The sequence below is a fragment of the Scylla paramamosain genome, chromosome 5 (assembly GCF_035594125.1).
Source record: "Scylla paramamosain isolate STU-SP2022 chromosome 5, ASM3559412v1, whole genome shotgun sequence".
NCBI classification, from domain to species: domain Eukaryota; kingdom Metazoa; phylum Arthropoda; class Malacostraca; order Decapoda; family Portunidae; genus Scylla; species Scylla paramamosain.
In genome coordinates this window covers 14,142,548-14,155,402 of record NC_087155.1, presented here as the reverse complement: position 1 = coordinate 14,155,402, position 12,855 = coordinate 14,142,548, and the positions used below count along the sequence as shown (strand labels likewise).

Genomic DNA, 12,855 nt, shown 5'->3' with positions numbered 1-12,855 from the left:
CATAAAAGCATGAATGGACAAAAGATAGCCCTGCAGCTGGAAAGAATTGGAATCATTGGGACCATGAGACCATATAATGAGATAGATGACAGTAACTATAAAAGTAAAAAATATATATATATATATATATATATATATATATATATATATATATATATATATATATATATATATATATATATATATATATATATATATATATATATATATATATATATATATATATATAAGTAAAAAGAAAAAAATAATAATCTATCACACACACACACACACACACACACACACACCACTCACACCCTTATCCCTGTCAGCCCCTGGTGGAAAGAGATAGTCTTGTGGAACATCAAGCTATACCCCAGGAGTCCAGGCACAACAATAACAGCAATAATAATAATAATAATAATAATAATAATAATAATAATAATAATAATAATAATAATAATAATAATAATAATAATAATAATAATAAATGAATAAATAAATAAATAAATAAATAAATAAATAAATAAACAAACAAGTAAATGCAGGGCACTTAAGGATACCATAACCTGGATATTGAACAGAAGTCAGTGGTTTAGCATTCACATCATGGAGAATGGTCATATGAGAGGTGAAAGTAATGGAAGTGAACATGGAAGATATGTCCACTGAAAGAAAATGAATCATTTTTGGAGTGATGATCATAAAATACAACACCCTGAGTTTTATGCTTTGGCCTGAAAATACAGCATGGAGAAGGACTTTGCAGGGACAGGTGCTGCTTCAGGAGAGTTCAGACAGGCACTTTTATACAGTTCTCAAAATCTACAAATGATAATCCCATAATTCTATGACTGAGGCACTGATGACAGAGATCTTCAGAAAATTATTGCCATCATTATTAGTAATAGTCTTTAATGTTTTTACCTTACCTCTTTTCTATGGTGTGGTGTCTGGTCTTTTGCTACCAGGACTCCTATATGCACCTCCACACCCACAGTAAGGCAGGACTGGCAGCCTGCTCCAGCAGGAAAATACACATACAGAAGGAGAGGATTGCTAGCCATCTACTTCTGCCAGGCAGTGAGGTCTTGATTCCTTGACTAGGTTCTAATAGATGAACAGGTGCTATGCAGAGGAAACCAATGAAACCGACAGTGATGGATTAGACATTACTTTTCTGTTCTCAGCAAGCCTCCCTAAATGTCTGTGGAGTTGTAATCTGATTGTTGGGAGCTGAAGGGCATCTGAATGAAGTGTTGTATACAAGCTTAAGTAGATATGGCAAAGAAAGGTTTCCTGAGAACACGGAATTATGCACTAACTTCACTAACCCACTGTAACATGGAAGGAGATGTATCCAGATTACCCCTGCCCAAACAAGGAGTCTCAATTTTTAATCAAGACTATGAACCACCACACCACCAAGCAAATTAAAGTAATTTCACATCACAGAAGTAACTTATGGAATGCTGCCAGAGTACTAGAGCATGTGACACTGGCATCCACAAGAAATGTCTCATCGGCAGTGGCTAATGGCCTGACGAGGACTGCTTGTAGCGTTCCTTTGTGATCTGCAGCTGCTTCCTCCTCCTCTCTGCCCAGGGATCAGGGGTCGGTAAGGCAGGCACCTGAGAGCTTCCTAGGCCTGCTTGTCCCACCACACTCACTGGCTGCACCTGTGATAGACAAAAGTGCTCAGGTGAGAACATGTCAGAATGGATACATCTCTCTCTCTCTCTCTCTCTCTCTCTCTCTCTCTCTCTCTCTCTCTCTCTCTCTCTCTCTCTCTCTCTCTCTCTCTCTCTCTCTCTCTCTCTCTCTCTCTCTCTCTCTCTCTCTCTCTCTCTCTCTCTCTCTCTCTCTCTCTCTCTCTCTCTCTCTCTCTCTCTTTATTACAGATGAAAAGAAGAATCTCTTACAGGTTCTGTTATTCCAGTGTTAGTCTTGCCAAGACCTTGGCCCTGTGACCACCCCATCTTCTGCAGCAGAGCAAACCCTTTGTTGGTCTTCTTGAGGGGACTGTTGAGGAAGATGAGGAAGAACAGCTTTGTTACATATTTTACATCTTTCAACATGAATATGCAATATGCAGTCAACCTTCAGACAGAGTGGTGGGAGCCTCCAATTTTTTTGAAGCTGACCCTTACTCTAGTAATTAAATGAGAGGTGAGGGTGCCTTATGGTTTTACTGTAGTCAGAAAAATAAAGACCAGGACTTATTCCTACATTCATGTGAAACAGGTTTTGTGTGGCAAACAAGTCTTGCTCAGTGCCCTCCCTACTCATTACTTTAGCTCCCTGTGACTTTGATCTCTTCCTAACATGAACCACATGACAAAGGGTCACCATTTTGACACATAGTGAACATCTAGAATGAACCATAGACAATGCTTGACACACTTAAAGAACAAAACTTCTTGGGAGTGTTCTAACCCCATCACAAAAAACTAAGAGAATTGTATTGCTGCACATGATGAATATTTCTAAGGGGATGGCCACAAAATTTACATCAGATATGGTATTTGCTCTCATTATACATAACCTCAGAATTTCTTGTCACACCTTATAATGACATTTCTTCACATCTCTTAATAACATGATGCACAAAGAGCTATACTCACATCTCTGAGGACGCCACTTCAGTCTTTTCATAAGGATTGTCAGAGCCTTTTTCGGTCTGACGGAGGAGGGTGCGGTCAGTGTAGCCAGCAGCAGGGGCAGAGGACTGAGGGTCACGGTGAGTCAGCTTGTACTTTTTCTGCATGGCCTTTAGCTCTTTTCTCCTTGCTTTCTCCTTGGACTTTGCATTCTTGAAGGAGGCAATAGCTTCTCCTGTGAAATATTAATTGTATTTGTGGTAACTTCATCTGAGAGATTAAAAATAATCACTATAAGGTCTACTAGTTAACATTATCATATGAGCCAATTCAGTTAAATAATCTCTCCTCACACATGCACACCTTAACACTCACACACACACACACCTGGCTTGTCTGAGGGAAGAGCCTGCAGCACCAAGCCTGGCTCACACTCATTGCAGGTCAGGTTACCAGGGTGCAGGTGACACTTGACCTTAATGGGGCCAAACTGCACCTCCCACCCATGACCCACCTGCAGGGAAAAGTATACTGAACTTCATGGCTCACTGATTTAATGAAAAGATAAAAAGCAAATGCCATAAACATCATGCAGTGAACCTAACAGATGGGTGATGTGAGTAATGGAATGGCAGACTGGGGTTAGTAAAAGAAGGCAGGGCAACCAGAGAACTAGACTGAGATGAGATGAAAGACTTCTGATGGGATGGGATGGAATAAATAGACAGCCAAGAAATGAAGAGAAAAAAGCTTGAGGAGACTTCAGCATGAATGTTGATGATGATGATGATACAAGCACCAGCATTATGTACATTTTCTTTTCTATCCTCCCATAGCTTAAAGTTCTCCCACATGTTTTATTGCTTGTCAGTTCACTGGCTTGGCACACAATTTCTGACCAATCTAACACTTGATACAAAGATGTTATTCCTCATAATAATGACTGGAAGGACATGAAGAATATAAGGTTAGAATGGATGAAGAGAAAGTTATGATAGGAGATTAACAATTACTTAAAATAATAGGTGATATAAGGACTATGGAGTATGAGGCAATAAACGAAAGATTCTTATACAAGCTGACGAGCAACAAAAATAGACCTATCTTATAAAATGTCAATGAAAATAAGAAAAAAATGTAGACATGACAGTAGAAAATATTACAGAAAAGGAGCACCTGACAGCAATTAAACACCTTACATTTCTGTCTTCTTTTTTAATTTAAGAGGGTCACTGGCCTAAGGCAACAAAAGGAACAAAAAGAAAGACTCACTGAGGTGCTAGTTCCTAAAAAAAAAAAAAAAAAAAAAAAAAAAAAAAAGTAAAAAATTATCATCCAAAATTGGAGGATGAGTGCCATGAAACCTCTACAGTACTCACCTCCACCTGCTTGCTGGGTTGCCGTGCCTCACTGAGTCTCATGCTGTTTACAAAAGTGCCATTGTTGCTGCCAAGATCACGAAGGAAGTAGTGGTGATCCTCGGCTCCTGTGCTGCGATACTCAATCTCTGCATGCATCTGAAGTGGTTGAGGATTTGATTACTAGAACTCTGAACCTGATTCCCTCCATTTCTCTACTCTCTCCTCTATTTTCTAATCCAGTTACTCCCTAACTTCTAATCACTTTGTTTTCTTTCTTCCTCCTAACCCTAGTCCATCTCTCTTTCTCTTCTTTAGTCTAGTCCCTCTCTCTCTACCTTAGATACTCACCTTGCTCACATTAAGATCAGGAAGATGAACATCATTTGTTGACTCCCTGCCCACTGTTCCCCCATTCAGGGTCACCACGTGCAGCTCCCCCACACGCACTCGCTCCCCGCCCTCCACCACCATCAGCCGCAGTGAGGGCGGGATGTCTCCTCCCCCTGGTGGCTCTGGTAGGAGACTCTGAATTAGCCATAGAGTATTGCTGGAAAGTATCAGTTATGTTCCCCATTATACACTGCCAATAGTCACAGTAAAGGTACAAACAATGTCTGCTACTGAGGCATACAATGGGATGACTTGAAATATAAAAAAAGATATCACATGTCTCCTATGGATTACTGTAGAATCCTAAAGTGGGATGTTTTGAAATATTTGTTACTGGGAACTATAATGAGATGCTTTAAATTATGTACCAATACCTCATATTTCATCTTGTTATGGTTGATGGGCTAAGAATGACCTAAAATTGCATAGAAGTCAGATTATGTGTCTTCTTTCTGGATCCTTTCAGGTTTTGAATGACTAAGAAATTACAAATGTCTCCTCTTTTTAGATCCATTCATGTTCTACATTACTAAAGATTACAAAGAATATAAACATCTAACTTCCATAAACACGCAAGCAGTTCTGACTCTGATTAAGACACAATACCTGTAAGTAATAAAGGTTAACAGTGGTCTTTAGTTTTGTTCCTATGAGCCTTATATCCAATTTTCCCACAGAGAAAAAGCTGGATGCAGAATTCTGGTATCAATATGAAAGAAGAACTGCTAAACTGATCCACAATATCACAACATGGGCAGGGCAGTGATATAACAATATTACAACTCATTGGTTGCTCTTCTGGGTTCCTCATACCTTCTTCATGTTGAACTGGTGAGGCTGTGTCTTCCTCCTCTTCCTCTTCCTTTTCATCCTCTTCCTCTACATCATCATCTTCACCATCTGATTCTGTACATTCTCCTTCTTCTCTATCTTCTGTATCTTCATTCTTATTTGATGATTTGGTTCTTTCCTGGAATGTGAAGATAAGCTATGTTAGCAGATTATTTCAGATAATAATAACTTTTATTGCTATAATAGCCTTCACAAGCACTACAGCTTTGGCACCATAGTTCAAGGGTCTGCTGGTCCAATGTGTCTTTTGATCAAGCAAGAATTAGCAGAGGATGACAGTAATGACTTACATCAATCATGATATAGAGCATCTGACAAATACTGTATATCACTACAAACAAGGAGTAATAATCCATGCCTAGCAGATTATCAGAGTAATGTATTGCAAATTAAGTACTAATAAATAAGAAATAAATAATGTCAGGTCTTGAAAACCTGTGAATTTATTTATTTATTTTTTCAGATCTTAAAACTTAGAATTATAAATTCTGAATCTGTACATGTTTCTTTGCAGCACGTGCTTAACCGATAGTGTTCAATCATCATGCAGCAGCGATGGCCAAGAACCAAAGCTGCAATACTCATATTAATAGTGTAAAGTTTCCACCATTATAAATAAACAGTACCTTTTTAGCTGTCTTTCGTTTACGGCTTTTCTTGTTGTTGTTGGTGGCAGTGGGGCTGACCTGGGAGTGGAACTGATAGCTCTGAGTGGTGTGATCATAGTAGAAGTAAGTCCCGCTTTTGGTGTCATAATAAAGCCCATTTTCCTAGGAGAGGAGAGAGGAAGTTTTAGTTCATTTTGCTGCTATATTTCATCTCTTTTGGCACTTTGCTAATTATGGTATTGATATCTCTTAGTTTTTTCTTGTTTCTTACTTACATATATATATATATATATATATATATATATATATATATATATATATATATATACTTACACATATATAATCTTTTTCAGTCTTCAGTTTTTAATTACATTTTACTAACCATATCTCTCATCTCATCCACAAACTTTACCTTTCAAGTCAAAACTTTGTCTTTAATACAATTTAAGCTATACAGTTTTTATTTTTTTTATATAACTTTTTGTAGCTGTTTTTCTACCAAATTTTAGATTCACTGTGGCTTCTAATAATAATAATCACAATTTATTTCACAAAGTAAGAGTGGGAAACTTTACTACTGTACAGGAAGTAAAAAATATCAATAAATAAGCATACAGTAAAATCCCTCTTATCCGGCATCAACGGGACCGCCGACGTGCCGGATACTTGAATATTGCCGGATACTGGAATAGAAGTGAAATTTTGTCCACAATCACCACCCTACACTCACGCATCTTACCATAACAAAGATCAGCTCATCTTAATTAACAGCTGATCTGATCAGCTGCTTAAGTGTAAGCACAACACGCTTCCTCTTTTCTTAACAACTTTAGGCATGATGAAGGCGTCAGGCGATAAACAGTGCACATGCGGGACTGAGTCACTGAGTAAATACAGTGCAGTGGGCCGCGGGTCGCGTGAAGCAGTGCGCTCTGGTGGCGAGGGGACAAAGTATGCCTCACGCGGGAATTTTAATCGATTTTATGAGTACACATTGATCTTTTATTGATTTTAAGGCTCGGGGAAAAATGTGCCGGATACTTGAAGCTGCCGGATACTCGAATGCCGGATGAGAGGGATTTTACTGTATATATAAATATGTAATGGAAGATCAGATGAAGAGAGACATGTTATCTGCCTAGTGCAGAGTAAAATTTCTAATGGAGCATAAGAAAGAGATGTAGAGAAAGCATGAGACTTCAGGGAGAGGTATCTTAACAGATTTTCCAGGAACATGTCAGAGCTCAGAGACTGACAGATAGATAGATAGATAGACAATCACACACTCACAGCATTGTAGTAGTAACCGGTGTTGTAGTCATAGTACAGACCCAACTCCTCCTGGAAGACATAGCCACTGTCTACCACTGCTTGTGCTGCCACTGACGCCACCTGCTGGGAGATGCTCTGCGATGTGTCCCACCCATGAACTTTGCCGTCCTTCCCCTCTGTCCCATTCAGCTCAGTGGTGGATGCAGTACTGGTAATTGCCTCCTGGGTTGGTTGAGTGGTTACTGGTGAATCAGTGATCTGAGCCTTGTTATTATTTTCTGTTCCTCTCCTTTTATGCCCTGCCTTTTCTTTATTTTTAATTTTTTCATCTGTACTGTGTGTTCTTTTATCTTGTTTCTCTACACTAATTTTTTCTGAGTTGGAATTTTCTCTTTTGTATTTCTTCCTTTTACCTTTCAGTTTTTTCCTCTTTTCTGAGTTCCTCCTTTCTAACTTTGTATGAGAGGATTCTTTCTCTTTCTCTTTTTCTTTCTTCTTCTTCTTCTTCTTCACACTGTCACTTTCACTATTCAGTTCTTCCTGTGGCTTACCTGTATCTTCTCCCTGCTCCTTCTCTACCACTTCCTGCTTTATTTCTTCCTCTCTAGTGTCTTTGGATGCTACAGTAGCTTGCTGTGTGTAGTGGCCTGGCCAATACATAGAGGAGGTGGGATCATTCTCACTGTAGTACTCTCCCCAACAGCCATAGTACCACTTGCTCCATGCCTCAGCAAAGTCCTCCTCCGTTGTCTGGCTCTCTGTCTCCTTCCCTGGACTTTTTTGGCTTTGCTTATCTTCTTTTGCTCTCCTCTTTGTCTCCTGTTGCAGTTCCAAGACCTGTGGATTGTTTTTTCTTAAGTATTCATTTATATATTTATTCACAATCATCAGTCATTATAATATACACATAACTGCCTAACATGAATAGATTTAAACATGTATGATTTTAGGATTAAAAGAGGTTAAGCCATTGAAAGCACTCATCTGCAAATTTGGAGAAAAAAAAAAAAAATACACATTAATTACTAGTAGTTAGCAGATTAGCAGATCATACTAATTTACTTTTAGTAATGACATTTGTACTTCATCACTTTTGAGGCTATAGATAATTTCTTAAGAATCATATTCCTCTTCTGACTTTAGAATTCCTATTAAGATAAATAATTTAATTGTAACATATGTGCTCTCTTCTCTTCCAGATAAATATCTAAACACCTCTATTTATCATTCTCCATAGACACACACACACACACACACAGTACAAGTAGTATTTTAGACACACCTTCAGCTTGAGGTAGTCCAGGTCCTGCTCCAGCACCTGCCCACCTTCCACCAGCTCTCGGATAACACCATTCAGGTTGTTGATGATGGTGTCACGAAGCCGCAGCTGACTCACCAGGAGCATGGGCCACTCATCCAGGGATACATCTAGGTCCTGCAGAGACTCTATGCACATCACGCCAGTTTCTTTCCTTAAGGTGTCAAGGTCAACGATGCGATCACGAAAGGTACTGTTGGAATCCAGAAGATGAATCGAGGTCTGAATGCCTTTATTTGCTAATGGAATCTTTCTCTTTAGACCTCTTTTAACTTTCTGTCCAGATCTTGAATGGCCATTATTGCTGTCCTGACTGGAGATATTTGTGAGGTTGTCTGTGGTTGATAAAGTTGTTCCAACATGTGAAGGGGTAGATGGTGTCACAAGCCCTGGCACACCCTCTTCCTGGTTAGGTAGAGGTGCCACAGGAGATGGAATGGCAGCATGAGAATTAAGTGTGACGGCACAGTCCTCACTCTCAGTGGTTATATTATTGTCAGTAGGTTGGTTGACTGATGTGGACACTTCTGGACATGATATGGTGTCCTGACTTACTGAAGCAGTAGTGCAACCCTCACTTTGCATATTTAAGTTGCTATCACTAGTGAACTCATTACATAAGGACACAGGCGCCTCTATAGGGCATGATGTGGTGTCCTCAGTGGTTGATATTATGGTGCTGTCCTTACTCTCTATATCTAGACTTTCCTTATTTAATGTAAGGTCACTGGACTGACTAGAAAAGTGTTCTAATTTAGGTGTGCCACTCTGATCCATCTCCTCTGGGCTGTGTGGGATGGACCGTCCAGACAAAGGCTCTTCTAGATTAGACAAGTCACTCTGATCCATCTCCTCTGGCATTTGCGGAGTGGATTGTCTGGATAGGGATGCTTCCTCAGTGTTAGGTGAACCACTCTGATCCATTGAGCTCTGTGGAGTGGACTGACTGAGCTGGTGCACCTCTCCTAGGTTAGACGTGCCAGTCTGATCCACGTCAAAGCTCTGACTAGGAAGGGGCGTTTCTGTTAGGTTAGGTGTGTCTCTCTCATCTATCTCCTTTGGGCTTTGTGGAGTGGGTTGACTGCTCGAGGTGTTGGGACAGTCCTCTTCCTCCATTTCTGTACTATTATCACCACTACTTAGATCAAACCAAGGCAACAGTTCTTCCTCAGGTCTGGGTTACGCTCACTCCTAGAAACAACTGATCTTAACTTTCCACGGCAAATGACTCAGGCTACGAATTTGTAAATGATTAAGGGAACAGTTCCGAATTTGTTCTATGTTTCTTTAGTTTATATTCTCCGATGTGGGGATCAGCCTTTCTCAATTGATAAGGCTTTGCTATTTAGTTGAAGAGCGGCGGGGCATTCAACGTGGTATGGTTGGTGGCTGCTTGTTGTTGTTTTGGTGGCAATCCGGATCGGGATTACGTCATCGCGAACACTGACTGCTATCCCTCACTGTGATCAAAGATAATACAAGAGACTATCAGTCTTTGCAATGTGACATGGAACAGCTCACATTACTAAAGGAAAATTTTAGATCACTGACGTGCATGTATGGCACCTCAGTGGGCCATACATGCAGCGGATTTTCCAGTATCCCCTAAAAGTAATTTCGACTTACGCAGGTTAAGAAACACTGCGAGTTAACATTATTTTACTCAAATATAGTGATTTCTAACGTAAAGTTAGTGCTCCTCTGAGATCTCAAGTAAAGGGAGCTGTTATAAAGGCACACCATAACGTCTTAAACTGTATTTTGGCGGGAGTTCAGTGTTGCCATAACATTGAAGAGGAATCAGAGGGAAGGACTGTCAAGGGGAGGTACGAAGATTAGCTTTGCTGCAGATCTAAACAACAAAACCAAGACTGCCGGGACAAGGAAGAGAAAATGCCTGTGAGACTCGATCTTTCCAAGGCCCAGAAGAAGGAGGACACTCATGTTCAATACCTACCTTGCAAGATTGACTTCTGTGGCAATGCAGAGATCGACAAGCATTTCTCAGCCAGCGTGAGCGAGGGGCAGGAGGGAGCAGGTGGGTGAAAAAGTGGGAAATATGGAAATAACCTTACTCCTTACATTTCCAGACGGTGACTGCTTATTTCTCGGTAAAATATGACGCTTTTGTAAATCGTGATCGACAGAATGGATGGGTCAGCTGTTGGATTAATGAACTGAATGAATCTTAACCTAACCCATACATACTTCAGATGAAAACACTAATGTTATTTCAATATAATCATTACTTTAGATGAAAACACTAATGTTATTTTAATATCGGAAAAGAAGTTACTTGTCCTTGAGTGCGTTGTCATTGAATATCTCCAATAACTTGCCCGTTAGTGACAGGAATGACATTAGCTCATTTTCTCCAGGTGTTGGCAGCTACTTTATTTATTTATTTATTTTTTATTTCTCAACACCTTTAGAAGCACTGGCAGCAAAGTATTGCATATGTTTGTCTCATATTGGAGAAGGGAACCGTTCATTTAGTTATAGGTTCGTTTATTTGTTTTACTTTTTATTTACTTTTTTTTGGTAGGTGTTGATGTTTTGTTAATAACATTGCTGCCACAGTGCCACACATTCGTGGTGGTGCAATTATTTCGTCTGTATTTACTGTTGGTTATTATCGCTTTTTTTTTTTTTTCATATCGTTTATTCTTACAATGAAACTTGTCACAATTTAGTTTACATTCTTAAAGCTACATAAAAGTAAAATGAAATGTGAATTCCGTGAATAAACTAGATTAATTTAAACTTAATCTAACAATTAAACATGTGGAATGAACCTCTTAGCTTTCTGTGGCTATAGCAAAACAATACTACCTTTTTGAGGCACACCATCATCTCACAGTCTGCTGGCCTCTCATTTACCACCATGAGGACAAAGTGAGGTTTTTCAGTAAGGTTTTGTGCTGCTCATCAGCCTGCTTATAAACCTATAATTGAGAAATATGCATCCTATAGTACAGTAAAATTATATGTAGTGTATTGCTTGGATACAATAATAAAAGTGAAAAAAAATTACATGAATAAAAGAGTGAGTGTGAAGAGAGCTGGGATATGGTCACTTACCATTGTCAGATCAGATTGATTAGAATTAGAAGCAGTGCAGTTTGCAGTCAAGTCATGAGCCTGACACACTTGATGTTGCACCACAGAGTACACATTCTTGTACCTATATTTGTAAGACCTTTCAACATGTGCTTTTGCTGCAGGTATGGATGGCAGACTGCGGGGGCATCCTTTGAATGGGGAGAAGATGAGTGTCCCAAAGGGATACACAGGAGTCGTGTTGAGGGAGGCACAGATGTCTGTGGCAGCAGAAGGTGGCCAAGTGATGAAGGGGTTGGCACTTTTTGATAACTTCACCTACTGGAACTGGGACCGGCAGCCGTCACGCTCAGACAAGTACCAGCAGGCCCTTGACTGGCTAGAGGTGGCTAGTGTGGTGAGTGGCTTGGCAGTCTTGTATTTATTTGTCTTATCATGTGTATGTCTGAGATTTAATCATTATGGCATACATGTGCCATTATTGCCAGTGTTACATGCAAACATTTAAATATTATTATTGAATTAAACAAGAGACATGCAGTTTTGGGTTGATGTCACTAAAATAAATATTGAGTTAAAAAAGAGAGAGAGAGAGAGAGAGAGAGAGAGAGAGAGAGAGAGAGAGAGAGAGAGAGAGAGAGAGAGAGAGAGAGAGAGAGGAATATTTAACAATTATGCACAAGATAATGAGGTCTAACCCATATTAACATGAAATTACTCTGCAGAAGCAATGATGAAACTATAATGATTATATCTGCATATTAATTTGGACACACTTTCCTTAAAATTTCACCAAGATAGCACAGCTGAATATGTACTGTTTGTAGTTCCTGTTGACATCTCAACCTTGCACATTTAAGGTTTTTTTCCTCAATCTTTTCTCTTTTCCCTACTATTGTAACTGCCTTTTCTTATTTGTTGTGACCATTCTGTTGCACCTAGAGCTTCTACCTTCTTTCTGTGTATCATTACCTCATTGTCTTCAAGCTCCAGCCTTTTCATTCTCATTACTGATTTGGATCTTCTTGTTTCAGATCCATGGAACTGATGATTGAAATTTATTGAATGATCTAGGAAAGAAAATTTTAGTTCATAAGTTATATATTATATTTCCCCATAGTTCACCTGATTCCATAATATTGAATGATCTTTTAGGGTCAGCCACATGGGTACTAAAATGTACAGAGCTAGAGTAAAAACCTCTTCTATAAGATCTGTGATTCTTACTAAATGATTGCATACTGCTTTCACTTGGCATTATTAAAAAAAATGTCATTCTCTTTTGTTCAGGATACATAACATTTGTGAATTTAAATATCTGCGTAATTGTTTATTGGTTTCATGATGATTTTGGAAATGAAAGTTCATACTAGAGTCTTCTTGCTTTTTTATAATCATTACCTGATGATATACAA

The 12,855-nt window shown here is 39.1% G+C and overlaps 2 protein-coding genes across 2 annotated transcripts; one reads left to right on the top strand and one right to left on the bottom strand.

Annotated features, from left to right (window-relative positions):
• Positions 1–262: 262 nt before the first annotated feature.
• On the bottom strand, positions 263–9,834 carry LOC135100553 (angiogenic factor with G patch and FHA domains 1-like). The gene is made up of 10 exons (XM_064003550.1): positions 8,345–9,834; positions 7,081–7,899; positions 5,809–5,952; positions 5,144–5,300; positions 4,289–4,452; positions 3,959–4,096; positions 2,967–3,093; positions 2,604–2,814; positions 1,902–2,001; positions 263–1,658 (listed from the first exon to the last, which is right to left on the bottom strand). The coding sequence occupies exons 1-10, from the start codon at positions 9,494–9,496 to the stop codon at positions 1,512–1,514; spliced, it is 3,159 nt and encodes a 1,052-aa protein (XP_063859620.1). The 5' UTR covers positions 9,497–9,834; the 3' UTR covers positions 263–1,511.
• A 116-nt stretch (positions 9,835–9,950) lies between these two features.
• LOC135100554 (ribonuclease H2 subunit C-like) lies at positions 9,951–12,817 on the top strand. The gene is made up of 3 exons (XM_064003551.1): positions 9,951–10,418; positions 11,605–11,837; positions 12,475–12,817. The coding sequence occupies exons 1-3, from the start codon at positions 10,274–10,276 to the stop codon at positions 12,493–12,495; spliced, it is 399 nt and encodes a 132-aa protein (XP_063859621.1). The 5' UTR covers positions 9,951–10,273; the 3' UTR covers positions 12,496–12,817.
• The last annotated feature ends 38 nt before the right edge of the window (positions 12,818–12,855 follow it).

Excerpts from the sequence above, each read along its gene's own strand:
- LOC135100553 (XM_064003550.1), bottom strand. The coding sequence starts at position 9,496 with ATGGAGGAAGAGGACTGTCCCAACACCTCGAGCAGTCAACCCACTCCA. Across the intron at positions 5,953-7,080 it reads CCGGTTACTACTACAATGCT|GAAAATGGGCTTTATTATGA; the intron begins GTGAGTGTGTGA and ends CTCCTCTCCTAG. Across the intron at positions 2,815-2,966 it reads TCTTCCCTCAGACAAGCCAG|GAGAAGCTATTGCCTCCTTC; the intron begins GTGTGTGTGTGT and ends AATATTTCACAG.
- LOC135100554 (XM_064003551.1), top strand. The coding sequence starts at position 10,274 with ATGCCTGTGAGACTCGATCTTTCCAAGGCCCAGAAGAAGGAGGACACT. Across the intron at positions 10,419-11,604 it reads CGAGGGGCAGGAGGGAGCAG|GTATGGATGGCAGACTGCGG; the intron begins GTGGGTGAAAAA and ends CTTTTGCTGCAG. Across the intron at positions 11,838-12,474 it reads GGCTAGAGGTGGCTAGTGTG|ATCCATGGAACTGATGATTG; the intron begins GTGAGTGGCTTG and ends TTCTTGTTTCAG.